Raw genomic sequence first — 26,525 nt, 5'->3', positions numbered from 1 at the left:
AAAAACAGGTCTGTGTTTGGGTCATAATAACTTGAAATCAGGATGGACCTTAGCAGTGTGCTGTGGTGAATGCACAGAGACCTGTTTGGAGGGGAAAAGCCCTAGCTTCAAGTTGGATTTTGCCTTTTATTAGCTAGACCCTGTGTGTGCATGCTAAGTCTCTTCAGTTGTGTCCAACTCTCTGCAGCCCTATGGACTGTAGCCCACCAGGCTCTTCTGTCCATGGGATTCTCCAGCCAAGAATACTGGAATGGATTACCATGCCCTCCTCCAGGGGATCTTCCTGACCCAGCGATCGAACCTGTATCTCTTATGTCTCCTGCATTGACAGGAGGGTTCGTTACCACTAGCATCACCTGGGAAGTCCTAGCTAGACCCCATTGTTGTTCAGTTGCCAAGTTGCGTCTGACTCTTCACAACCCCATGGACTGCAGCACACCAGGATCCTTTGTCCCTCACCATCTCCCCGAGTTTGCTCAAGTTCACTTCCAGTGCATTGGTGATGCCATCCAACCATCTCATCCTCTATTGCCCTCTTCTTCTGCCTTCAATCTTTCCCAGAACCTAGAGGGCTTCATTTCCCAGGCTGGCTTGTGATCTGATGTTCTGCAGGGTTGTCCAATGGGAGATTGGAAGGGGATAGGAGAGGAGTCAGGTTTCCTTCTTTGCATCTTCTAAGGCAGAAGCTAACCCTCTTCAGTGGCTCTTTCTTCTCAGAGGCTCTAAGGACCCAGCTTCCATCAGGAATTTGCTCTTGAGGTCAGCAAGCTTTCTCTTCCTTTGCCCCTGGATCAGGAAGATCCCCTGGAAAAGGAATGCCTTCCTTTTCCTGCTACCACCCCCTGGGTTAACCTTTAGTCCTGTCTCTGCAAATCCACCACCCCACCCCAACCTACCCCCATTGTCTGCTCCCCCACCATGAAAATAATTCCGTTCATTAAGTCCTTTCTCTTGTAAATACTTGAGGTGGCTTCTGCTTTCCTGCGTAGACCTTGAATATAAACAGTAGTATTTTAAAAGTAAGATATTGTGCCTATAATCTAATCTCATTTCCAGAAGATTAACTAGATAGGAAAATCCAAAGAGATGTAAGAAAAGTATTAATATGCTTGGAATGTGGGATATATTCTGGAATTTTTTAAACTTTAATTTCTAGTTTTAACTTATTTTTACATAATTTGTTTCCTCTTTTCCTTAAAATGAAACCTCAGGCAAATAATATTTTATAGAATTTCTTCTTAGTTGGTTTATGTTTTAACAGGTGCACCTTTTTGTTTCATTTTAAATTGTTTAAGCTAGATCCTATCAGAATGCAAACACAGGTGAATTTTCATACTGAAATCTGACCAGTTAGGACTATAGGGATAGAGACCTGTGTTTATTTAAGACCCTTCATTTGTGTTTATTCAGAATAGGCCTTAACTTACATAAGTAGTAGAAAAAAAATGATCATTTATACAAATGAGCTTACATACAAAACAGAAAGAGACTCACAGACTTAGAGATGAACTTATGATTCCTGAGGGGGAGAAAGGATGGGGTAAAAAATAGAGAGTTTGGGATGGACATGTACACCCTGCTATATTTGAAATGGATAACCAACAAGGACCTACTTTATAACACGTGGAACTCTGCTCAATATTATGTGGCAGCCTAGATGGGAGAGGGGTTTGGGAGAGAATGAACACATGTATATGTATGGCTGAGTCCCTTCCCTGTTCACCTGAAACTGTTACCACATTGTTAATTGGCTGTACTCCAATACAAAATACAAAATTTTAAAAAAGGTCTAAGTTATATTACTGGATACAAGCTTTTTTCCCCTCTGCCTATTATATAGATAAAACATAAAAAGTTTTAACATGTAGCATTGTGCCAGTGGGGGAGAAGGCAATGGCACCCCACTCCAGTACTCTTGCCTGGGAAATCCATGGACAGAGGAGCCTGGTAGGCTGCAGTCCATGGGGTCGCTAAGAGTCAGACACGACTGAGCGACTTCACTTTCACTTTTTCACTTTCATGCATTGGAGAAAGAAATGGCAACCCACTCCAGTGTTCTTGCCTAGAGAATCCCAGGGACGGCGGAGCCTGGTGGGCTGCCGTCTATGGGGTCGCACAGGGTTGGACACGACTGAAGCGACTTAGCAGCAGCAGCAGCAGCAGTGTGCCAGCGGACTTGATTAGACTTGAAACATGTCTAATAATTAATTTATAGCAATTTTTCACCATCTAAGTTTTTTAAAAGGATGATTGTGTAATGAGGGGTGGGTGTTTAGTATTTTGGGGAAACATGTAACTATTATATCCTTATCAAGGTCATTAAATAACATAAAGCAGAACTTCCTTAAATTTGCTATACATACAATTTAGGCAATTAATTATAAATTTTAAAATTTACTGTTAAATTATAAAATTTAAAATTTGCTGTACATACAACTTAGGCAATTAATTATAAATTTTAAAATTTACTGTTTCTTACTGTTAAAGAAAAAAGGATGATTTCATCAATGCTTTACTATCCTGAGAAGAGGTGAAAGAATCTAAACACAAAATGAATATAGTATCTTCATTCAATTGTAGGAAATAACTTTGCCGCACATTGAACAGAATAGAATTGTTCTCCAAAAGCATCTCTAATGTAAATATAGGTCTTTGGAGTCTCATCAAAATCAAAGTTTGTTTAAGGATATAGAAACTTTCTAGGTTAAATTGAAGACCAGAAATGCCTGGCTGTCTTTGGGAGGTTAAATCACAGCTCCTCCAGTCTCACTTCCTTTTGTATTTAAACAGCTGTGACTATTTACATGAGGCATAATTGTATTAAATAATTTATACTTAAAGAATATTGAAACTTTTAACAGGAAAGAAGTAGCTTTCCTGGTCAGTGACCAGGCTGAGTGATGCATAGATAGAGAAGTTACAAGGCAGGCATCCAACCTGGCTGTATGACTTGGAGAAACTACTCCATGTTGATGAGCTCCAAACTGAATTCTCACCTTCCCTACAAGACAAGAGAAGCCCAGCCTCTGCCCATGGTCAGCTGAGTGAGGGGTGCCAGGCCATTCCTGGGATTACCTTTAGATAATACAGACAGAATGTGCCCCTCCTCCCCAAATTCACTTGTTAAATCCTAACACCCAGTGGGATGGTATTTGGAGGTGGGGCCTTTGAGAGGTGATTAGGTCATGAGGGCAGAGCCCTCATGAACAGGATTAGTGCCCCAAAGAGCTCCTTCCCTCCTGCTGCCTGGTCCTCACAAAAGGCAAAAGAACAGCCATCAGTGACCGAGGAGGTGGGTTCTCACCAGACACTAGAGGTGTCAGCATCTTGACCTTGGACTTCCCAGCCTCTAGATGGCAGCAGTGACACAACTTGTGTTTGCAGCATCACCATTTCCTGAGACGCTGCAGCTGCCAAAGCAGAACCTGACTCCCTAAGCACATCTTATCTCCAGTATAATTAGAACTGTGTGCCTTCTTTTCTGTAAAATTTAAGAACTAGATAATATGTGGCAAAATTATTAAGCCTTCCTGGGCAGAATTAGAAACAAAAGATGTGTTAGGTCATTATTGGATAATCTATAAGTAATTTTTAAAGTAAGGCTCAAAATAAAATATGTAAATACTTGAAGACATCTCAAAGGTACCTTGAGGCCTATAACAGCTAACAGGTCTTAGACTATAAATTCAGGTGGAAAAAAATAAAAACTTTCACAATAAACATCTTCACTTCATGCTTTTATTTTGCCCAACTGAATTCTCCTCTAAGACTTAGGCTTCAAGCAAACTCCTGGAGACCAACTCCTCCTTCTTCCCATGACAAAGGCACTTAGGAGTCTGAATGGATTGTAAATAGTGAATAATTTTGGTGGTGTTAGATATCAGTGGCTGGTTATAAGAAAACAGACTTAACGAGCAGAACTGTCAAAATGGCTTTGGGATTTGTCTCTTTGGGTGGCAGCCTGCAGTGTAGCAGCAGTGACTTGGAAACAGGAACAGTGGGGCACTTCCTCCAACAGATTTACCTTTCAAAGGACAGGAAGAGATGGAAGCAACAGCAGGAGGTAACTGAAGAAAGTTCCCGGTGTGAGAGTACCTCTGACAGTGTTAAAGATGAAACCCCTTGGGATGCACAACCAGAACACACAAAACTATGAAAACTGGTGACATCAGCCCACAGCCAAAATGATCAGGTATTTGCTGGGACCTTGACTTTGCTTGAAGTATTAACTATCTTCTGATGGAAGACAAGCCTATCTGCTCCAATATACTCCCAGGGCATAAGCAGATAGACCTTGTTAAGAAAAATGGGCACCAAACAATGACATTTTCAGAGAACTGATAATGCTCACTATCTAAGATTAGCAGCATCCTCAAGTAGAATACAGAGATGTGGAAAGACTCAGCCATCTCCTAGGATGACATGTGAGATTCAGAGAAGCATGAGTCATATTTGTTCAACTTGTTGGGCACTTGAGGATTGCAAAATCTGTCAAATTTGAGGGGGTTTGTATTTTGAAACTCTGGCTGGATATACGTTGGTTAAGCATGTGACAATGGAAAGTGGGTAGGAACTGAAAAGTGTCAGGTCTCTTGACTTCTCTGTTCATGTAAAATCATGTAGGTTAAAAATAATTCCTCTGGGTATAAAAAGTAAGGTTAATTGACAGGGTAGAACTAGGTTATTCTGGGCACATCATATAAGTATCTGAAGTGGAATTTAGACAAATTGAGGAGATGAGTTGGTGCTGGGTCTGGAGAAGAAAAGGAAATCTGGTTAAGAGAAAATAAGAGCAGGAGATGTATACTCACCTTCACTCCCTCCCATTATTTATTGTTTACCATCAGGCTCTCCCTGGAGGATTTATTTAAACCATAAACATTTATTGAGTTTCAACTACTTGCTCAGCTCTCGGACAAGGTCTGTGCTAAACTGGGTTTATAATGATGACATGATCCTTGACCTACAGGACCTCCTAGTTTAGTGAGAGAAAAAAGACCTGTACAAAACTAATTGTGCTTTATTAATTGCAAGCAACATGGGAGGCATCTGAGACAGAGGATATTACTTTTATTGGACAGATAAACTTGTCAAGAAATTCTTCAAATAAGAATTGATGCTAGAGCTTTATCACTGAAAATTAGGAGTTCACCCAAAGGATTTATGCAAAGGGGAGTATTCTAGAAATAACAATATATACAAAGGATAGAAGAATGGAAGGATTCCTCTAGTACATTCCTAGTACATTTCAGTAATACAAAGTTATTTGCTCCGATTACAATATAAGGTTTGTGGGGTGAGCTGTGGAGGATGGGATGGGAGAGTCATGAAGAACTGGGTGTATCATGCTAAGAAGCTGGAGCTTTTTCCTGCAGGTGATGGAGAGACAATGAAGGCTTTCATGCAGGAGAATGACATGATCAGACTCTAAGATATGTGAGAGTGAAAGGATAGCTCCAGGCAACAAAGACTAGGCTCCAAAAGCAGGGGAAAGTATTTCCGGTGGTCCCACAGCTGGGCAAGCCAGCTCCAGGTGTTTGGTTTTGTTTTGTTTTTCTATATGCATGCTCACAATAATCAATGGTACATGTATTTTCATAGCTTTTTAAAAAAGAAAGAATACAGTATGAGAAAGTGGGCTCTGACAAGAATTCTTTCAAAGTTAAAAAAATTTTCTTTAAAGATTTGTAAAGGCTTTTACTAATGATACTCACTTGGGTAACATGTTTTATCAGTATACTGGGTCATAATCATATGCTTTATTTGTAGCCTTTAAAGTATCATTTGATCATATAGTAGGCTAAAAACAAGAGAAAACGAAAGAAGTCAGAAAAAAAAATTGTGTTTGAAAGAGGCACAAGCTGGAGAAAGGGTTAGTAAGCCCTACTGAAATCTCATGTTGAGAGCTTAGTGCATAAACGGGAATAAATGTGCTAAAAGAATCTCCCTCATCTCCTCAGTTTTCCCCTTTAATTTCCAAACCTGGTCCTTTAATTTCCCCTATTTTTTTCACTAAAAGTCTTGGCTAAAGGGCTTCTTATTGAAAATAATACTTTAGTGATATCTCACATTACAGAAATTTACTTCTCTTTCTACAAGAAATAGAACATGCTGTCAGAATTCTGGTCCCTCTTTTTGGAAGCACCTTAAAAATAGATAATCAATGAAACTGGTAAGGTTTTTGTCTTGTTCAACTATTTCCAGAGGAATAAAATGCCCAAGATATATCCTAAATATTGAATGTGTGTAGGCAAAGATAAGGAATCGGTGCAGGCAATTTACTGGAAATACTTCTCTCTTTCCTTCAGTTTGTGAAAACCAAAAAAGAACCTGGTTTCTACTTTCATTTAGGCTTTTATGCCCCCTAGTGGATATATGGTATTTCTGCAGCTATAAAATAATGCTGTGATTTTTACAGCATTTCCTTTGTGCAGTGTGTGTTCAAATTGCTTACACTGACAATTGATATGCCCTTAAATAATCAAATTATAAATTTTGAACATTATTTGGAAACTCCACTTGTGATAATTCAATAAAAGCTTCAAAAATTTTCAGTAAAATGCCTATGAAGACTGAGACTATCATGGAGTTCCCTGACTCATCTGAATTTTATCCATGAGTTCCTTAAGAATCCATGGACTCCTGGCTAGGAACGTCCAATAAAGGGAGTGTGGGGTTATGCTAAGATTATTAATGTTGTAAACAGTAGAAAAAGAAAAAAAGAAAGATACGCTTTTTAAAAATAGCTCAAATTTTTGGCTTCAATTTAAAGAAACAAGAGAGTACACAGATTACTTGAAATAACTATATATGTTAGATAATCCAAAAAAATATCAAACTTTCTACACAGCCAGGATAGTATAGTGATTGATCCTACAGGAAGAGAGGTGGAAGCAAAATCAAGGCAGCTCTTTTTAGGCAAACATTGATTTTAACATGTCAAAGAGAAATCTGTCTATTGTCAAAGTAATAGCAGGACCCCTCTGGCAAACAAGTTCTGTACCATAAGCAGGTGTTATATAGTAACACTTTTTTTAAGCTGTTTTTTATTTGCAAACATTGCAGCTACCATAAAAATTATCCATCAAACTGTGATCCTTATAGAATAATAAGTTGATGGCAGAAAAATTCATGAATAACATAGCTACTGAGACCCTAAGGGGTTGAATTATTAGTTAAGAAGTGATCCAGCTTCCAGGTTAGAAGAAATTATTTCTCAGTCTAACTCAGAAGAGCAGTCAGATCTAGGAGAAAAATTCAGACACAAAATCAGTAATTACAACACACACAGACACACACACACACACACACACACACACACACCTATGCACATACACACACATAGCTAACTGCTTTCACAAGGAAGTTGTTATACATATTACTTATATTCCTCTAATTATTTTGTTACACATCTTAATCCATTTGGGCTGTTATAACAAAATATCACAGATTAGGTAGTTTATAAGCAACAGAGTTCTGGAGGCTGAGAAATCCAAGGTTATGGTGCCAGCAGATTCTTTGTGATGGTCGGTGAGCTCAATTTCCTGGTTCACAGACAGCCCTTCTTTCTGTATCGTCACAAATCGGTGGGACTAGGGAGCTTTGTGGGGTCTCTTTTTATAAAAGTATGAAGCCCATTCATGAGAGCCTCACCCTCATGACCTAATTATCTCTCAAATGCCCCCCTCTTAACATCATCACAAGGGACATTAAGATGTCAACTTATGAATTGTGTGTGGGGATAGTGAGGCATTCAAATATATCATAATCATAGCAGGTATCTATTTTTCAGATGCTTCCCTGATGGCTCACTGGTAAAAAAAATCTGCCTGCCAGTGCAGAAAATTCAGTCAGGAAGATTCCCTGGAGAAGGAAATGGCAACCCACTCCAATATTCTTACCAGAGAAATCCCATGGACAGAGGAGCCTGGCAGGCTACAGTACATGGGGTTGCAAAAGAGTTGGACATGACTTAGCAACAAAATTTTTCAGATACTTGTATCCCCAAATCTTGGTTTATGTCTGATATGAAAATGTCGGGGTTTTTTACTCTAACATAGTAAAATACAGTCTTTATTGAACCAGCACCTGCCCTATACAACGTACAGGATGTTCTGGACTTCAATGCAGCTGCACAGAGTCCATTCACTCTGTCTCTGATAACTAGCAATTTAAGACTTTTTCATTATAAGAAAGAAAAAAGGAGAGTGAGTTTGAATTACAGTAAGCATCAAGGTTTATTTTCAAATCAGCATTTCCTTCCTGTTATACGAAGATCTGTTCTACCTTTATAATTATTCACAGAATTCCTGGGTTTTGTTTTCTTTCTTGTTATCCATGGGAAAGAGTTTCACAGATGGAAAGTCATGCCTTTGCTGGGGAGGTTTGCCTTATATAACATTTCTTCTTTATCCAATGAGCCTACATTTATGCTCTCCAAACGAAAAGAGAAGAAAAAAATAGAAGCTATATGAATAGGACTAGGAAGCTAGCAGTATTGTGTTCGCACTGTGTAAAAAAAATTCAAGGAAATTGTTCTCCATTTGAGATCTAAATGTATTTAGTCATCTGATTTCTGGAGAAATGCCAACAATGGAAAGTTTGAGTAGATATTAGTAAAATTTGGTTTGCAATGTATTACGCTTGAAAATTATCCACGTTCGCATCTATTTCAGTATTACTTGATAAATTGGAAAGATAAATGGACAAAGGATAGATGATATATTCATTTGATTGTCTTAGTTAACAAGATTTACCACTGTTTGATTGTCTATGTTAACAAGATTTACCACTTTTTTGGCATTGAGTGCATTCCAGAATTCAAGTACTTAGCATGAAAGTTTTGGATAATATTTGAGATTAAAATCTTCAAGAACCAATGACTGAAACTATTCTTGAGAAATTGGTCCTCCACTCAATATGATCTTTCACATATGGCAAAATATTTCATTTTAACCAAGTATTTTAGGGGGCTGTAAGTACATATTTAGAATTAACATTTTATGTGAATAATACCCCTATATTGTACCTTTTAACTGATATAAGGAGGAAAGGGAGCAATAAACATAAAGTTTGGGGGATGCTCAGGGTGAAAAAGGAGCAGAAAGAACCTACGGTGACTCTCTGTGGTAAATGTAGGAGAAAGAAGGGAAAGTTAGAAGAAAGAGAGGAAAGCAGATGTATCGGGAAAGCGTCCCTTCCATTAATAAAGTTCAAGTCTGCTCATTTTTCATTGTGTAAAATTTATTGATAGTTTTTCTTTTATATGATGCTATTCTCTCCACTGTTTTCTTCTTTCTTACTTGACCTTAGAGGCCTCTTATAGTCTTTGAATCAGTTTTATTTACATATAGAAAAAAAAATGTCTCTGTGGAAACAAAAACACATCTTTGTAATGTTCTAATGTAACTGTTTTAGGAAAATGGATTTTTGAAGACTTGAGACCTAATATAAAAATCTGAAGAAGACAGAAAGAATAGACTATATAATACTTTTGGGCTTAGCATAAATGTAAACATCAGGAGTTGGGCAAAGTGAGATGTGTTTTTATATGATAAAAAATAAAATACCAACCATTATACAAGTTGCCTAGGATAAGAATAATCATTAAAAGATGGGCAGTATTGTAGGCAATATATAAATTTTAAAATGATCATTTAGCCACTATAAGTGTCACCTCTCATGAGGAAGCTTTCTCTGCTAAGCCTTTCTTCCACTGGATTTCAAAGAGATTACTCCTGAGGTCTGTAATGCTGTTTAGCTTCTTAGTAAGAATTGGAGTTTGAATACTCCAGTAGGAATAGGAATAGAAACAAAGGAAAGCAGCTGGTTTTGCTAGCAAACTGTTTCCCTTCCCTACCAGATTCTATGCCCAATTACAAGTTTGCAATAAAAATTACCTGTTTCAATTCTCAAGGTCATTCCCAAACAAGCATGCATGCTAAGTCACTTCAGTCATGTCCAACTCTTTGCGACCCTATGGACTATAGCCCACCAGGCTCCTCTGACCATGGGAGTCTCCAGGCAAGAATACCAGAGTGGGTTACCATGCCCTCCTCCAGAAGATCAGCCCAACCCAGGATCAAACCCAGGTCTCTTAGGTCTCCTGCACTGGCAGATGGGTTCTTTACCAATAACACCACCTGGGAACCCCTTCCCAAGTGAGAAGAGAAACCAAATGGACAATATAAGAACATATACAAATCATACTGTGCCTTTTCCATGATTCTCCAACACAGTCAAGCTAATGAAAGGTGCTTTGAATATTAAAGATATCAATAGCAGTTTAATTGTAAAAAGGAGAGAGGGGTAGGGAGTAGAACTGACAGAAAAGTACATTTAGTGCCAAAGGGCGTGTGGACGGAGGCAGCAGGTGTTCCTTTGGGATCACCCAAGCCTTGGGCTGCCCTTACACACATAATCACAAGGCTGCTTGGTCTTAATATCCTGCCCCTTCTGCTTCCTTGTGCTTTCGCCATCTTCCATGGCCTTGAGGATCATCTTACTTTTCTTTGTTTTCATTGATTTTTGGTTCCCCTGGGTCTTCGTTGCTGCTAGCGGGCTTTCTCTGGTTGCGGCAACTGGGGGCTACCATTTGCTGTGGCACATGCGCTTCTCACTGTGGCGGCTTCTCTTGGAGCACGGGCTGTAAAGGACTGTTGGGCTCAGTAGTTGAGCACATGAGCTTAGTTGCCCTCAGCATATGGAATCTTCCCAGTCCAGGGACTGAACCCATGTCCCCTGCATTGCCAAGCAGATTATTAACCCTTGGACCACCAGGGAGGTTCCATCCTAATTTTCTATTATGTGGGAAAGATCTGTGGAACCCAGGAGTAAAACATTGAGAGGTGTTCCCACCAATGAGGATTTTGTTCTCCCTGCTTCTTCCCACATAATCATAGCACACTGGCCAGTCGTCTCAAGCATTCGCTTATGCTTTCTTGACTATAAAGTAAATTCGGATTTAAAAACAAATATGACAAAGGCAAATAATAGATACAATTGTATTTGATGCAGATTAGCAGAGCTTTATGGCATTAAACCACCCCTTTTTTTGTCTATTACCTCTTTTCCCTTATGCATCCTTCTAGATGGGAATTTGCTAACTTTCAGCAAGCTGGTTCATACCCTTACGTTTCCCCCTTTTGTTACAGTACAAACAAGATATTTCATTTTACCCGTCTTTTCCCTCTGAGTAGTAAGTTCACTTTCTGCTTTATTTATTCAAATTATAATCTCTGCTGCTAAGTTGCTTCAGTCGTGTCTGACTCTGTGTGATGCCACAGACGGCAGCCCACCAGGCTCCTGTCCCTGGGATTCTCCAGGCAAGAACGCTGGAGTGGGTTGCCATTTCCTTCTCCAATGCATGAAAGTGAAAAGTGAAAGTGAAGTCGCTCAGTCGTGTCTGACTTAGCGACCCCATGGACTGCAGCCTACCAGGCTCCTCCATCCATGGGGTTTTCCAGGCAAGAGTACTGGAGTGGGGTGCCATTGCCTTCTCCGAAATTATAATCTCTATTTATATTCAAAAAGGATTTGCAGTGATTATTTTTCTAGTTGAATCCCAGACACCTCATCAAAAATTTCTTTCCCATGGAAACCTGCTTTATCAATTGACCCAGCATCTCTTTGACTGAATCCCGTAGAATCTATTTTCTCCCTTCTTTTAGGTGCAGCCTTTCTGATAGCATGATTACCCCCACCCCATCACCACCATCAGCTGCCAACTGAGTTTACTAGTCCCGACTCTTCTTAACATCTTACTGAGCTTTGGGTTCAGTCAGCCCTTTATTTTTTCTAATAATCACAAGTATGCTGGCCCTGCCTGCAGGATGATATAATGAGCCTAAAATTTTAAAAACTAGTTAAGAAATAGTAATTTTAAAAAATCTCAGAGAGGCAGGACAAAGTATATGATGGATTCATTTAGTTATTTTACTTATATTTTTAAAGGTTTACTTTAATTACATGGACTTAATCTGTATCTTCTCTGGCTATAACAAATAGTTAGGTTTTTATTTACTTTCTCTTCTGAGAGACTTTTGAGATCTTAATTGCTAAACATTAAAATCAAATCTCTGTTTTGAAAAGCAGCTTTTATGTATGCATGTACATATGAAGGGGACGTGTGTTAAAGACTTCTTCAGAGCCCACGCATAGTCAGTGCAAAAGGAAAGAAGACATTTATAAACCACGGCTGGGTACTCAGTGTGATCTGTGGCAAACACGGTGTAAAAAGTTGATCTTCCACTGATATCTCCTTATGGCAAGAAAGACCCCAAGCCTTTTATGCTCACCATCTATATTCGTTTAGTTTTGATTGTTTCCTTACTAACATCATTTTCAGATTCTGATTTAGCTTCCCTGATGGACTATGGAAAGAGGTCCTGTTTCACATGGATGCAGTCTGTTTCAAGTTCTTGGGCTGGGTTGTTTTGTTTTGTTTTAATGTAAATCAATTCTGTCATATTGATGCCAAAACCGTGTATGAATTTCAGTTATAGTGAATTAGCTCAACTACTGATCAAATACGGACAAGAGTGAATCACTGGGCCTTCAAAGCAAAAGACCAGAGCCTGGAATAGGGTCAGCAAATGTGGTGCTGGTTAGTACAGCCTGTGGTCACTCTCAGCAGCCTGTCCTGAGCCAGTTCTGCAATTTCCATCTCCGCGTGTATATGTGTTAGTCACTCAGTCGTGTCCGACTCTTTGCAATCCATGGACTGTAGCCCCTCAGACTCCTCCATCCATGGAATTCTCAGGGAAGAATAATGGAATGGGTTGCCATTCCCTTCTCCAAGGTATCTTCCTGGCCAAAGGATTGAACCCAGGTCTCCTGCATTGCAGGCAGATTCTTTATCATCTGAGCTACCATATTGACATATAAATGCCCAAAAAACAGTGTTAATTAGAATGACATGTCCTAGATCACTCTTCAAGTTAGAGTATCCCCAAGTACTCCCAAATTCCTTGAGTCTGGATTCCAATATCTGTGCCTTGTTTCTAAGGACTAAACTCTCAGTGCACTGAGCACCCCAAAGCCCTGAAGCAAACAGGGAGTAGTTGGCACTTCAAAGGTGCAGCCCAGTAACTTGTGCAATGCTATAACAGATCTCCTTCTTGAAACTAATAGAATGTTTTGTGTCACTTATATCTCAATAAAACTGCGCATATTAAATCGATAGGTTGTACACCTGAAACTAATATAGTGTTGCATATCACCTGAAAGTGAAAGTGAATCAAAGTCACTCAGTCGTGTCTGACTATTTGCAACCCCATGGACTGTAGCCTGCCAGGCTCCTCCGGCCATGGGCTTTTCCAGGCAAGAATACTGGAGTGGGTTGCCATTGCCTTCTCTAGGGGATTTTCCCAACCCAGGGTTTGAACCCGTGTCTCCCTCATTGCAGGCAGACTCTTTATCATCTGACCCACCAAAGAATCCCTAATACCAGGCGTATCACCTATATTTCAATTAAAAAAAAAAAAAAAAAAAAAACTCCTCCTTGTCCCCTTCCCCAACAATGAACTGTTAGAAGAACTCTGTATCAATAAGGTAGTGAAAACATATTCATTTAAGTAATATTTAGGAAGAACTTTCTGTGTGCTAGTGAGATACAAAATAGAATAACTGCAGTTCATCAAGGTTATAATCTCATGGCAGCAGAGTATGTGGGGAGCCAAGGAAACTGTTTCACATTAACAAATTAGAAAGTTTCATGTGTTAATAACTCCTTTAAAGGTAATCAAATGGGAATATGTTTTAGGGAAAGACTTGTGTGAAAAAATAATACCGCTATGGGGAATGTGGCTAGAAAATAACTTCTGGAAGAGAGACATTTAAGTCTCAACCTGCATAATGATGATCTAGGGGCTTCCCATGTGATAGGAAATCAGATGGTCAATGTGGCTGGAAGACGGGGAGCTGGATGGAAGACAGTGTGAAATATAGCCAGAAACTAACTGAAGGATGTAGGCCTTTGGAGACAAAAGTAGGAACCTGGGTTTGTTCTAGTTTCAAGTTTATTAGAAGGTTTAAATAAAGTAGCAGTAGCCCAAACTCCATTTTTAAAGCCATAACCCTCGCTGCTATGGTGGTGTGAATTGTAACTTGTAATGGGGCTAATGTAGAAAAGAGAATTCAAGTGAGAAGTGGTATCCCTGGCTCTGGTTGAGGAAAGAGACCCAAATGGAATATAATTTGGTTTGGTCAGAGTCAACAAGGCTAGCTGAGTAGTGAGATGCATGGACTGAGGATAGGGTGGCTTTTTCAGTGTTGATATGAGCTACTGGATGGTTTGTGGTTCCATTTAACTAGAAATGGTAGATTGCAAGAGGAACAGATTTGAAGGGGCTAGAGGAAGCTAGGGAGAAGGCAACGGCACCCCACTCCAGTACTCTTGCCTAGAAAATCCCATGGATGGAGGAGCTTGGTAAGCTGCAGTCCATGGGATCTCTAAGAGTTGGACACGACTGAGCTACTTCACTTTCACTTTTCACTTTCATGCATTGGAGAAGGAAATGGCAACCCACTCCAGTGTTCTTGCCTGGAGAATCCCAGGGACGGGCAAGCCTGGTGGGCTGCCGTCTATGGGGTCGCACAGAGTCGGATGCGACTGAAGCGACTTAGCAGCAGCAGCAGCAGCAGCAGCAGCAGAGGAAGCTAGGGAAATAAGAGTTCCTTTTTGGCTAATTTAAGCCTTAATAGGCTCTTAAACATCTAGTGGTAGGAATAATCAGAGCAGAAACGACTGAAGAGATGAGTCTGATTTTCAAGACCAACATTAGAGATATCAATGTAAATTAGTGTGTCAGTAGCATATAGACAACAAATATGATTCCAGGAAATCCTGGAATCTGCCTGCAATGCAGAAGATCCCAGTTCAATTCCTGGATCAGGAAGGGATAGGTTACCCACTCCAGTATTCTGGCCTGGAGAATTCCATGGACTGTATAGTCCATGGGGTCACAGAGTCGGACCCAACTGAGTGACTTTCACTTTCAAAGTACAGATAGTTCAAGCTATGGGATTGGATAAAATCACATAGGAAGAGGGTTAACACTGAGATGATAAGAGCCTGAGACTGACATTACTCTAAGATTTAGAAATCAGATAAGAGAAAAGGAGGAGCCAGAAAAGAAGATGGAAAAGTAGCAGCCAATGAGGTAGAAGATCACTAAGGGAATGTGCTAACCCTGAAGATGATAGAAAGTATTTTAACTAAAGAGAAAACCAACCAAACATAAATAAGAGATTAAGTAAGAATAATCATGGAGAAATGGCCATTGTATTTCATAAATGAAGATTAATGGGACCTTGGAGAGTTCAAGTTTTTAAGACATTATATCTGATGAAAGGAATGTGATGTACCACTTTTTCTATTTAAATGTCATAACCACTCCATTGTAGAAAAAAAATTAAGTGGAAAAGAGTGTTATCTAGACTATAACATTCAGCATGGAAATAGTGACTATAAATAAATGTAAAGAACAATGCCATGTAATGTAAAGGACAAATCGAATAGCTCTCATTACATCATCTGGCTTAAAATATTTTAAGAATTTAAAATAAATTTCTAATTTATTATAAATTAAAGCAATCTCTAAATGTTAGAATCCACTTCTGCAAGGACAAAAGGTAATTTTTATATTCAGATATTCATGATGCCTGGATTATTGAAGTCTTAAACCATGTATGTTTTAGCCATGAAGTAGAGATGCGTGCATGCCTGCTAAGTCGCTTCAGTCTTGTCTGCTTCTTTGTGACCTGATGGACTGTAACCTGCCAGCCTCCTCTGTCCATGGGATTTCCAGGCAAGCATACTGGAGTGATTGCCATGTCCTCCTCCAGGGGATCTTCATGACCCAGGGATTGTACCCATGTCTCTTATGTCTCCTGCATTGGCAGGCGGGTTCTTTACCACTATTACCACCTAGGAAGCATGAAGTAGAGATAGATTGGTCCAAAAAATCACTTGACTGGAAGCTAAAAACTATTTGTAGAAGATGGAAATAACTTTCTGTGACTTAAAACAATTTTTTTTTTCTATTCCAAGGTATGGTGACATGGTACCGAAAACCATAGCAGGGAAGATTTTTGGTTCCATCTGTTCACTGAGTGGAGTCTTGGTCATCGCTCTACCTGTCCCAGTGATCGTATCCAACTTCAGTCGGATCTACCACCAGAATCAACGAGCAGACAAACGAAGAGCGCAAAAGGTGAGTATTCAGTTCTGTGCAACCATGATTTAGCATCTCCCACTCTGTAAAGTGAGCTTTAAAATCCCTTACTGGCTATTCAGTGTTCTGGTTTGGGTCGATAGTTGCATCAGTCAGCACAAGCTAAATTATACTACAGTAAAAAAGAAGCTTAATATCTTAGTGACTTAAAGACAAAGAGTATTTCTTAATCATGCTACAGATTACTCTGGTGATAGAAACTCCATCTTAACAATGTACATCTGCAGTCATCAAGCAGAGGTAAAAGGACATGATGAATCACAGCCTGACCCAAAAGCTTCCTCTTGGAAGTGGGCCAAGTCACTTCCATCTCTATTGCATTAACCCAAGTAAGTCGCTTGGTCACGTGTAACTTTAGAACTGGCAGAACAAGATAATCCTACTATGCAACCACAGATGAGAAGAAAGAAATATTTGGTGAGTAGCACTAATGACAACAGTAAAACCAATGATAGATTCTTGGTAAATTTTATTAGAATCAGATTTGTAGATCTGATTCATTTAGTCTCTGTCCATCAGAGATCAAGCTGGTTCCAGTAGACTGGGGCTATTAAAGGGCGCCAAAATATGTCTCAGATGTCCACCATAGTTGACACAGGAAGTAGGAGAAATCTGATCATTAGTAGCTGAGTCTTATTTTTGGCCCAGCACCTTACTGTTTCTTTGAACTTCACATCAATGACCTCATCCATCTCAGAGGAAACAGGTTGCATATGCATCCGTGAAATGGAGAAAACAACACCTACCTCACAATAAGATTAAGATTATATGCAAATGTATATAAATCTACATAAGCATAATATAATGCTATTTATTGGTGGCTTCCCATGTGCGAGGTATTGGCTAGATGTTTTAAAAATCATGTAGTCTTCATAGCAAGTCTAGGAGTTACTTACTATTACTATTTGTACTCATAGATGAGAATTCTAAACTACCCAAAATTTGAGAAATTCCAAGATTACATACCTTACAAATTGGAAATCTCTCATTCAATCCAAGGCACTTGGCTCCCAGGTTCATACACTTAAACACTATAATAGATATCTCCCAAAAAAAGTTAACTAAAGGTGAGCACATAGCCTCTCCCCATTCTTTGTTAAAATAATCACCTTGAGAGTCAGAGCCCTTGTTGCTTAGAAATAATTATGGAAATCTTTTATAATTTCCTTAAGGCTACGGAGCTAGATTTCCAGGATTCTTCATGGATACTGTATCATGTCCTTTAAGAATAGGTTTGTTTTTTTAAATATCCATAAACTGTGACTAAAGTGGATGCACAATCTAGATAGTGTGGTGTAACTATAAAATACCATGAGAGATTCTCGTGCAGTTCGTAACTAGCTTTGTAGGTAATTCTAGAACAAGGTTTTAAACATGTTTTTAGACAGTGTTGATGCCTTTAGCAAAATAAAAAGTATACTTTATACTTCATACAGTATACAGTATTGTTGTTGTTGTTGTTTAGTCACTAAGTCATGTCTGCCTCTTGCAACACCATGGACTGTAGCCTGCCAGGCTCTTCTATCCATGGCATTTCTCTGAAAAGAATACTGGAGTGGGTTGCCATTTCCTTCTCCAGGGAATCATCCTGACCCCACAGAATGGAACCTGTGTCTCCTGCATTGTCAGGTGGATTCTTTACCACTGAGCCACCAGGGAAGCCCCATATAAAGTATAAAAATCTCATATAAAGTAACTCTTTGGAAATGCAAGTTAATCAGTGTGGCCACACAGCATGTTGTCCGGAGAATTTGTTTTTGTCCATTGTCAGAGATCTGCTCTCTTTAGCAAGAATCACTCTTTCTGCCTTGTACTTTCTTCCTTTACAGAATCCCCCATTTTTTGGACAAGCATCTAGTCTTTAGTTATTGTAGAGAATGATGACAAATAAAACTGGCAATCCAATAAACAAGGAGGAGTAGAAAAAGGTACCCTCTTGGGCACTTGTAGTCTCCTGTGGGTCACACTGTTCACAAACAGAGATGGTGAAATTTTGTCCACAATCAGCCTCCGTCATGCCTTGTCACATACCACAGCTTTGTCTCTGCCCACACACTACAATCCCTCTACTGGACACACAAGTGCATTGTTTAAAATAACAGAAGTCTGGGCTTTCCTGGTGGTTCAGTGGTAAAGAGTCCTCCTGCCAATGCAGGAAGATCCCACATGTTATGCAGCAACTAAGCCCGTGGGCCACAACTACTGAGCCTATGCTCTAGAGCCCAGGAGCCGCAACTATTGAAGCCCGGGTGTCTTAGAGCCCGTGCTCAGCAACAAGAGAAGCCACCACAATGAGAAGCCCCAGAACGGCAACCAGAGAGTAGCCCCCACTCTCCGCAACTATAGAAAAGCCCACATGCAGCAACAAAGACCCAGAACAGCTAAAAATAAATGAATAAATAAAAATTATTTAAAAACAATAACAGAAATCCTGCAAAAGCTTAGCTCTCCAGCATCCATCCATCTCCCTTCTAGAAATTTCTTCTTTAGTATGAGCTATCTATCATTCATCTTCTGAACACCAAAAAAAGAGCTACCTGCATGAAAACTGTAGGAAATACAAATATGATTTTCAAATAAACCAACATTCAAAATATATGTATTTTTTAAATTTTGTCATCTGCAACAAGCAAATCGATAAAGAAAATCTTAGAATATTTGAGAAGCTTTTCTATCTAAATAAATTTAAAATGCATAAATAAATATGGTATTTAAAAAGAACACTAAATTGAAAAGTATGTTGTATGAATTTTTTAATCTTTAAAGTATCTCTATATTCTAAGTTTCTGCCATAATGAGTGAATTTTACATACTGTAACTACTAGAATAATTGGCTTAATAAAGTCAAATATAATAACTTAAAGTGACAAGTTCAGTAAATAGTCTGTGACCAATAAACTGAACATAGTTATCCAAGAAAGAAAGATAAATATGGAACTAAATAAGTCACCAAAGGGTATTTTCTATTTTCCTTCCCAAGAAATGTCTTAAAAAATAATAAACATTTATTAGGCTAAAATAATTTAGATTTATCTGAAACTGGGTGATTTGACAAATATCAAAGTTATGCAGAAATAACCAGCTAAATTCAGTCAACTAAGATGTCCATTCAGTAAAAAGTAGCAGTCAAGCTGAATAATAAATAACAAAATGCTTTTGAGGCCAAAATTTTTTATATGTAATCCCACTGCCAGCACCAAGCTCAAGCAAAAACTTATACAAAATAAAAAATAGGTATGCAAACAATACTGTACTCAAAGTTTTAACCACTTTGTGGAGGGTTTAAGTAAAAAATGAGAATCTTGCATACCTGCACTTGCCATTTTCAATTATAATAGCAAATGTTCAGTATCTCAAGAGAAATCCTCTTCTACACACACACACCCCAGGATAGAATGACAGAATATGAAGAGACACTTAATCTCTTTTCTTACTCTCTTCAGATTTCTGAATCTTACTGTCCCAAGTCCTACATTCTCAGTGAAACCTTCCCTTAGCAGTCATTTCTCTCTTTCTCCCAAATCTTATGTCACTTGCTATCTCTAGTCTCCATTTGACAATTCTATTTGACTCTATTTTTTTAATTAATTTATTTTTTATTGATGGATAATTGCTTTACAAAATTTTGGTTGTTTTCTGCAAACCTCAACATGAATCAGCCATCAGTTCAGTCAGTTCAGTCGCTCAGTCGTGTCCGACTCTTTGTGACCCCATGAATCGCAGCACGCCAGGTCTCCCTGTCTATCACCAACTCCCGGAATTCACTCAAACTCATGTCCATTGAGTCGGTGATGCCATCCAGCCATCTCATCCTCTGTTGTCCCCTTTTCCTCCTACCTCCAACCCCTCCCAGCATCAGAGTCTTTTCCAATGAGTCAACTCTTCGCATGAGGTGGCCAAAGTACTGGAGTTTCAGCTTTAGCATCATTCCTTCCAAAGAACACCCAGGGCTGATCTCTTTCAGAATGGACTGGTTGGATCTCCTTGCAGAATCAGCCTACATATACACATATCCCCTCCCTTTTGAACTTCCCTCCCATCTCCCTCCACATCCCGCCCCTCTAGGTTGATACAGAGCCCCAGTTTGAGTTTCCTTAGCCATACAGCAAATTCCTTTTGGCTATCTATTTTACATATGGCAGTATAAGTTTCCATGTTACTCTTTCCATACATCTCACTTTATTTTTGACTTTTATCTTTTCATGAATAGTATCTTCCTAGCCGAAGTTTAATATGTCTTGAGAGCAGGTACCATGTCTTGCATTGTGATGCCTTATACTTATTTCCATTTATCAATCTCCTATTTCTGATCTTCTGGTTGAAGGCTAGCATTCAACAGACATTTAGCATGGTGCTCCACAAGACTGAGTAAACCAATTAACTTGTAGTATTGTATGTAGTAAACCAAAAGAAAAGTCGTGAATGAAACCAGTTCTTTTTCTAACACAGTACCTGACTATTGTGGCTATTCAGTCACTAAATGGCTATTCAGTCACTAAAACTCAACTGTTTCTTTTTTCCTCAACTTAGAACTACTTCTGCAGTAGTGGTTTCTGTAACATGTAGGTTTTCTGTTATGGAAAATATGTCATTTTCCTTTGTCGGAGGGTATCTTTGAGTAGTGTGTGTGTCTCATTCATGAAAGAAAGTAATACTTCTTAATACTGAGCCTAATGCTTGGAGAAAGACATAGGTGAGACTAGTAACTATGATATAGGTAATATAATTACATGCAGTGGTTGCAAAAAAAAGGGTGGGGAAGAGGAAGGTCAAGGGATGAAGGGAAGCAAAAAAGGCATTGAACGTTCCAGGACACCAGTGAGACTTTAGGATTGATGTTTCAACCATAACCCCTTTCTGGAAACCTAATGTATATTTCTATTACTTATTTCTGAATTATTACATCAATTCTAAATCATTTCCAAACGTGCTTGTCACTTCCTGTTGTTTTATTGTCTGTCCTGAAATCCTGGCTGCACACCACAGCTTTTCAAATTAAACATTTTCTACCTTCCAATTTCATTCTCGAGCATTGTCTCAGTATTTTGAGTCATCTAAACGCTGTCGTGCCAACAAACAGTGAAATTTGTCAGTTTTCGCATCACTTATAAAATGATTTTTGTACAGAGTATTATTTTAACCTGGAATTGGCACACAGGAAGAAGAAATTCACAGAGGAAGAGAGAGGGGTTAGGTTGAAGCCAGATGCTATCTTAATGCTTTTTTGAGAGCTTCAAACATCTCAGTGTTACTGTCAAATTCTGTGGGTGTTGGTAAAAAGGCACCTTGGTACCACTTTGGAGGGAAGTTTGGTAAAACCTAGCAAACGAAACACATGCACGCATACCCTTTGACCTAGGAATAGTTCTACTTCTCGAAATTGCAGATCAGCTCATCATGACGTTCCAAGAAGGCAGCATTGCTGGTAGTAGCAAAAAAAAAAAAATGCCTTGAAAATTCATTGTGATTGGTTTGCTACCTAAAGGATGCTTCATTCCTACAGCGGTATATTATACAAGCATAAATAAATGAGGTGGCTCTATATGTGGAGATATGGGAGGAGTCCAACCTGTACTAAATGAAAACAGTTGCGTGCAGAAGGCTGTGTGGCAAATCATCCCAAATGAATAAAAATGTATGGATGCATACTTATGAATATATATATATATATATATATATATATTTACTTTTATTTGCCTAGTATATTTCTGGTAAATGTCTCTAGAAATTTTGCCAGTAGTTGACTCTGAACGACAGGAGTAGGTAAGCCCAGAGAGACTTTTGTTTTTCACGTACTTTTGTAGTGTCAAAATTTGTATCATGCGGACATGTTCATTTTCCATTTAAAATATCTAGATCATTAAAATTGTTTTGTTAAAAAGAAGATTCCAGGATTAGAGACTGAGATGGTCTCCCTCTGGTTGTTTAGAAAAAGCAAAAGAGTCATTGTAGGGTAATTGTACAAGTTCTTACCCAGGTCATTCCAGTCGCTTCCTGAATACACTTGCTAGACATGTTTAGTATGGACATAACGGTCACCAAATAGTGCTCCCCAGGAAGCAAAAACCAGACCCTTACCATGAAAGTCTGGGACATATATAGAACAGCAGATTTAAAGTAGAATGAACTATCAAAGTCCAACCAGTAAACAAAGATAAATTAGAGGATTTTTTTTTAAGAGAGCCCTTGTTTTTTGGTACAGGGACTTCATTGGCCAATTGAATAAAAATAATTGCAAAAACAAATTTGAAATTCAAGGATGCAGATTCAACTGAATAGCCTTTTTTTTTTTTTTTTTTTTAAGAGGGACTGAAGGAAGGAAGGAGAGAGGGAGGGAGGAAGGCAAGAAACAGAGAGGAGAAGGGAAGGAAGGACTGGGGAGGAAAGGAAGAAAGAGAACGGCAGTAGGTTCCTGGAACTTAATTACTAAATTTAAAAAGAACATTAGTTTAAATGAAAAGAAGTTGGCAGCTAGTTTGCTGGGTCTTCATTTCACTAAGTTACTCAGATTGGGATAAGTGAAAATATAAGTAAGACTGCTATTTTTCTTGGTGCAATTGACCAGAAACAACACTAAAATAACTTGAAATTGAAGTGCAAGTCCCTCAGTCATGTCTGACTCTTTGGGACTCCATGCACTGTCCATGGCATTCTCCAGGCCAGTATAGTGGGATGGGTAGTCTTTCCCTTCTCCAGGAGATCTTCCCAACCCAGAGAGCAAACCCAGGTCTCCCACATTGCAAGCAGATTCTTTTCCAGCTGAGCCACAAGGGAAGCCCAAGAATACTGGAGTGGGTAGCCTATCCCTTCTGCAGGGGAATTTCCCAACCCAGGGATTAAACCAGGGTCTCCTGCATTGCAAGCGGACTCTTTACCAACTGAGCTATCAGGGAAGCCCTGAAATAACTTAATCTTACTGTAAAACCTTAATTACCTTAATTACCTAAATTCTTACCTCTAAACTCCAAAATAAGTCATCAATCTCAGTGATAAATGTTAGCCAAAATCAAACACTCAAATGTTGAAAGTCTATTTTTCAGTAGTTAGTGTGAAAAGCTGGTATGCTTTTTTAAATATGTGTGCTGACAACAGGATTATATAAGCGTGCAATCAGTGTTTTAAGAAAACCAATCATAGATCTTAGGAGGATATTGTTTTTTCGCTCTTACAGAAAGCCAGACTGGCCAGGATCCGGGCAGCCAAAAGCGGAAGTGCAAATGCTTACATGCAGAGCAAACGGAACGGCTTACTCAGTAACCAACTGCAGGTATAGTCAAGAATTTCTCTTCTTTTAATGTTCAACTTATTGGTGCAATATTGATTTAGTTCTACTTAACCGTGTAATTTTATTGTGAACAATTATGAAAATGGCTCCGAAACAACAAAAGTGTCATTTGTTAATGTAACCTCGCCCTGTACCATCTTATTGGCTGTAGGCTAGAAGCTGGGATATGTCATACTGCCAGTGAGTCATGATTCCCATTCATGATCAGGCAGTATTTGGCACTATCTCGTGTACACATGGGGAAAATTCTCAACAGTTCAAATACTTAGGTTTTTTTATTTCAAACTTAGGTGTGTTCCTTAAAGTTCATTTGGGTGTCGATAGGAGGGGTGATGTGATATCTTGTTTTACAGTAAGTCCCCTATATACCAACAAGCTCTGTTCTGAGAGTGCATTCATAAGTCCAATGTGTTCATAAGTCCAACAGGGTTAGCCTGGATACCCAACTAACACAATCGCCTGTATAGTACTGTACTTTAATAAGTTTATAATCCTTTACACAAATAATAAAAAACAAACACAAAAAATAAAGAAAACATTTTTAATCTTACAGTATAGCTAGCACCTTGAAAACGTATACAGTTGTACAGTACCAGAGCTCGCACACAGGGACTGCATTGAGTGAACAGGCGAGAGTTTTGACTGGAGGAGGGAGAGGCATGGGAGATGGTAGAGCTAAAGAATCATCAGTAATAGGAGTTGGAAGGCAAGCTGCAATTTCACTCACACCTGGATTTGATGGCACAAGTTCTGGTTCCTTGCTGGAACCAGATGTACATTTGAATCTTTGAAAGTTCACAACTTGAAGGTTTGTATACAACCAACTTACTGTACTTCTTACTGAAGAGGGAACATCATTCAGTGTTATGAAAGTCACATAGTATAAAATGTAATTTGAGAAACTTAATTTTCACCTTAAAACTTTCTTTTAATATTTAGGATCCCAATCATCTTTACTTGCATAATAGCTTTTGTGTAGGTGAGCGTGATGTGGTTTCAGGATTATGTAAGTACTAGGCTAAAAATTATTATCCAAAAATAATGGCTCTCAGACTTTCAAAGGTAACTGGGAGATGAATGAGTAAAAGAGAATTACATTTTCAATTCAGGGAGGCAAGTCTAAAAGCCAAGACCACTAATTTGATGAAAATGTAAATGATGATTATCAAACTCAAAAGGAACTCTACATTTGATCCTTTTCGGTTTAAAAAAAAAAAAAGTAAAAATAAAATACTGCCATTTAATCTCAGAAAATAGGCCAGATCTCTCAGTAGAAATATGTAGCTGAGATTCTCATTGTTTGCAAATAAAAGAGAAAGCCCTTCTGTCTTCTCTCTGTTAACAGTCCTCTGAGGATGAGCAGGCCTTTGTTAGCAAATCTGGCTCCAGCTTTGAAACCCAGCACCACCACCTGCTTCACTGCCTAGAAAAAACCACGGTAAGGAAAAGGCAGGACTGCCTGCCCCTGCAACTCAGACAGTAATCCCATTGGTTTCTGTGAATATTTAAGGTTTCCAAGTGTGATTGCACTGTCCACGGTAAGGAAAAGGCAGGACTGCCTGCCCCTGCAACTCAGACAGTAATCCCATTGGTTTCTGTGAATATTTAAGGTTTCCAAGTGTGATTTCAATGTCTGCATTACTGCAAAACATACTAAGCGTCCCCCCCCAAAAAAAATCCACAATAATTGAAATTACTTTGAAAGGCTCTAGTGACATTTCAACATAGAAAGTATTTTATAGACATTTAAAATGTTATTAACTTTAGGCTAAAACATCAGTTGAATGTAGATAGAAAGTTGTGTTCTAATAGCTGACTGCAAGTTCTATAAAATATCTTTTCCTGCTTCTTAAAATGCTGATTAAACAGAAAAAAATAATGAAGTTTAAGTGTTCCCGACATCTGGGAAAAGGGAATAGCAATAACAAAATAGAGAATAACTGAAAATAAACGTTTCTTTCATTCACAGGTATAATGAACAGATAGACAATAAAAACTATCTATTCTCTTAAGAAAAATGACACGTTTAGTTACTGGTATACCCCTAGGGCCTGAGGATTGAGTCTGCATTTCTTCCCTTATAAGCTCCCAGTTGGACCTCCTCTTTAACAAAGGCATCTGTTTCTTAGATAGGTTGTCAAAAGGGATCACAGTCTGTGACCACAGAGCAGAATAAAATTTTCACTGTATTTGAATCAAGTCTGCTTGTCCATTCACCAGAGACACATATTTGTAGTCAATTCTGACATATTGTTCATCCATGTATTCATTTACCTATATAATCTTTCAACCAATATGTATTTCTTGCCTATAATGTATCAGACAGTCAGCCAGACCCAAGATACACCATGAAGTCAAGTATGACCTCTGGCCTACTTGAGCCTCCAGGTTTGGGACAAAATATGGATGTTACTAGAGAAGGACAATAAGCAAGGAAAGAAACAATGAGGCCCCAGTGGACTAGGGGCGAAGAAGGGGCAGCCAGAAGGTACAGGATCGGGCAAGGCTTCCTGGAGAAAATTGAGTTGAGACCCACAGGACGGTTATGAGTTAGTTAAGCAAAGAGATGAAGGGGCTAAAAGCAGGTGTAAGTGCCTGGAGAAGACTGGAACTTGGCCTAAGAGGAAGGAAAGGAAATTGAGGGTTGTCAGAAGGAAAGAGGGTACTACGTTGCAAGTATTATCGAGTCCAAGTTCACTCTGCTCACGACATGACAGGCCTATAAATTGGAGACGAGGTGCTGAGGCAAGAAATAACAACTTTATTCAGAAAGTGGGCAGACCAAGAAGATGGCCAACTAATGTCTCAAAATAACCATCTTATCAAAGTCTGAATGCCAGATTCTTTTATAGAACAGAGTGGAGGGAGATGAGGAAGTAAAATAAAAAGGCTATTAATCTTGCAAATATCTCCTGGAATGGTCAGCTTCAGGGAGGGGATATGTTAATTTCTTCCTTCCTGTACCAGATGGACAGGGTCAAGATGTCTCCCTCAACAAAAGCACA

At 38.9% G+C, this 26,525-nt stretch overlaps 1 protein-coding gene across 1 annotated transcript in view; it reads left to right on the top strand.

Annotated features, from left to right (window-relative positions):
* KCND2 (potassium voltage-gated channel subfamily D member 2) overlaps positions 1-26,525 on the top strand; it is a 568,555-nt gene that overhangs the window by 535,225 nt on the left and 6,805 nt on the right. Inside the window, exons 2-4 of the mRNA XM_070369328.1 lie at positions 16,052-16,214; positions 23,407-23,502; positions 24,866-24,958. Coding sequence (XP_070225429.1) covers positions 16,052-16,214; positions 23,407-23,502; positions 24,866-24,958 — 352 coding nt within the window. The remainder of the gene's footprint in view (positions 1-16,051; positions 16,215-23,406; positions 23,503-24,865; positions 24,959-26,525) is intronic.

The sequence above is a fragment of the Bos mutus genome, chromosome 4 (assembly GCF_027580195.1).
Source record: "Bos mutus isolate GX-2022 chromosome 4, NWIPB_WYAK_1.1, whole genome shotgun sequence".
In the NCBI taxonomy this organism is placed as follows: domain Eukaryota; kingdom Metazoa; phylum Chordata; class Mammalia; order Artiodactyla; family Bovidae; genus Bos; species Bos mutus.
Note: the sequence above shows the minus strand (reverse complement) of the source record. Positions and strands in the feature narration are given on the sequence as shown.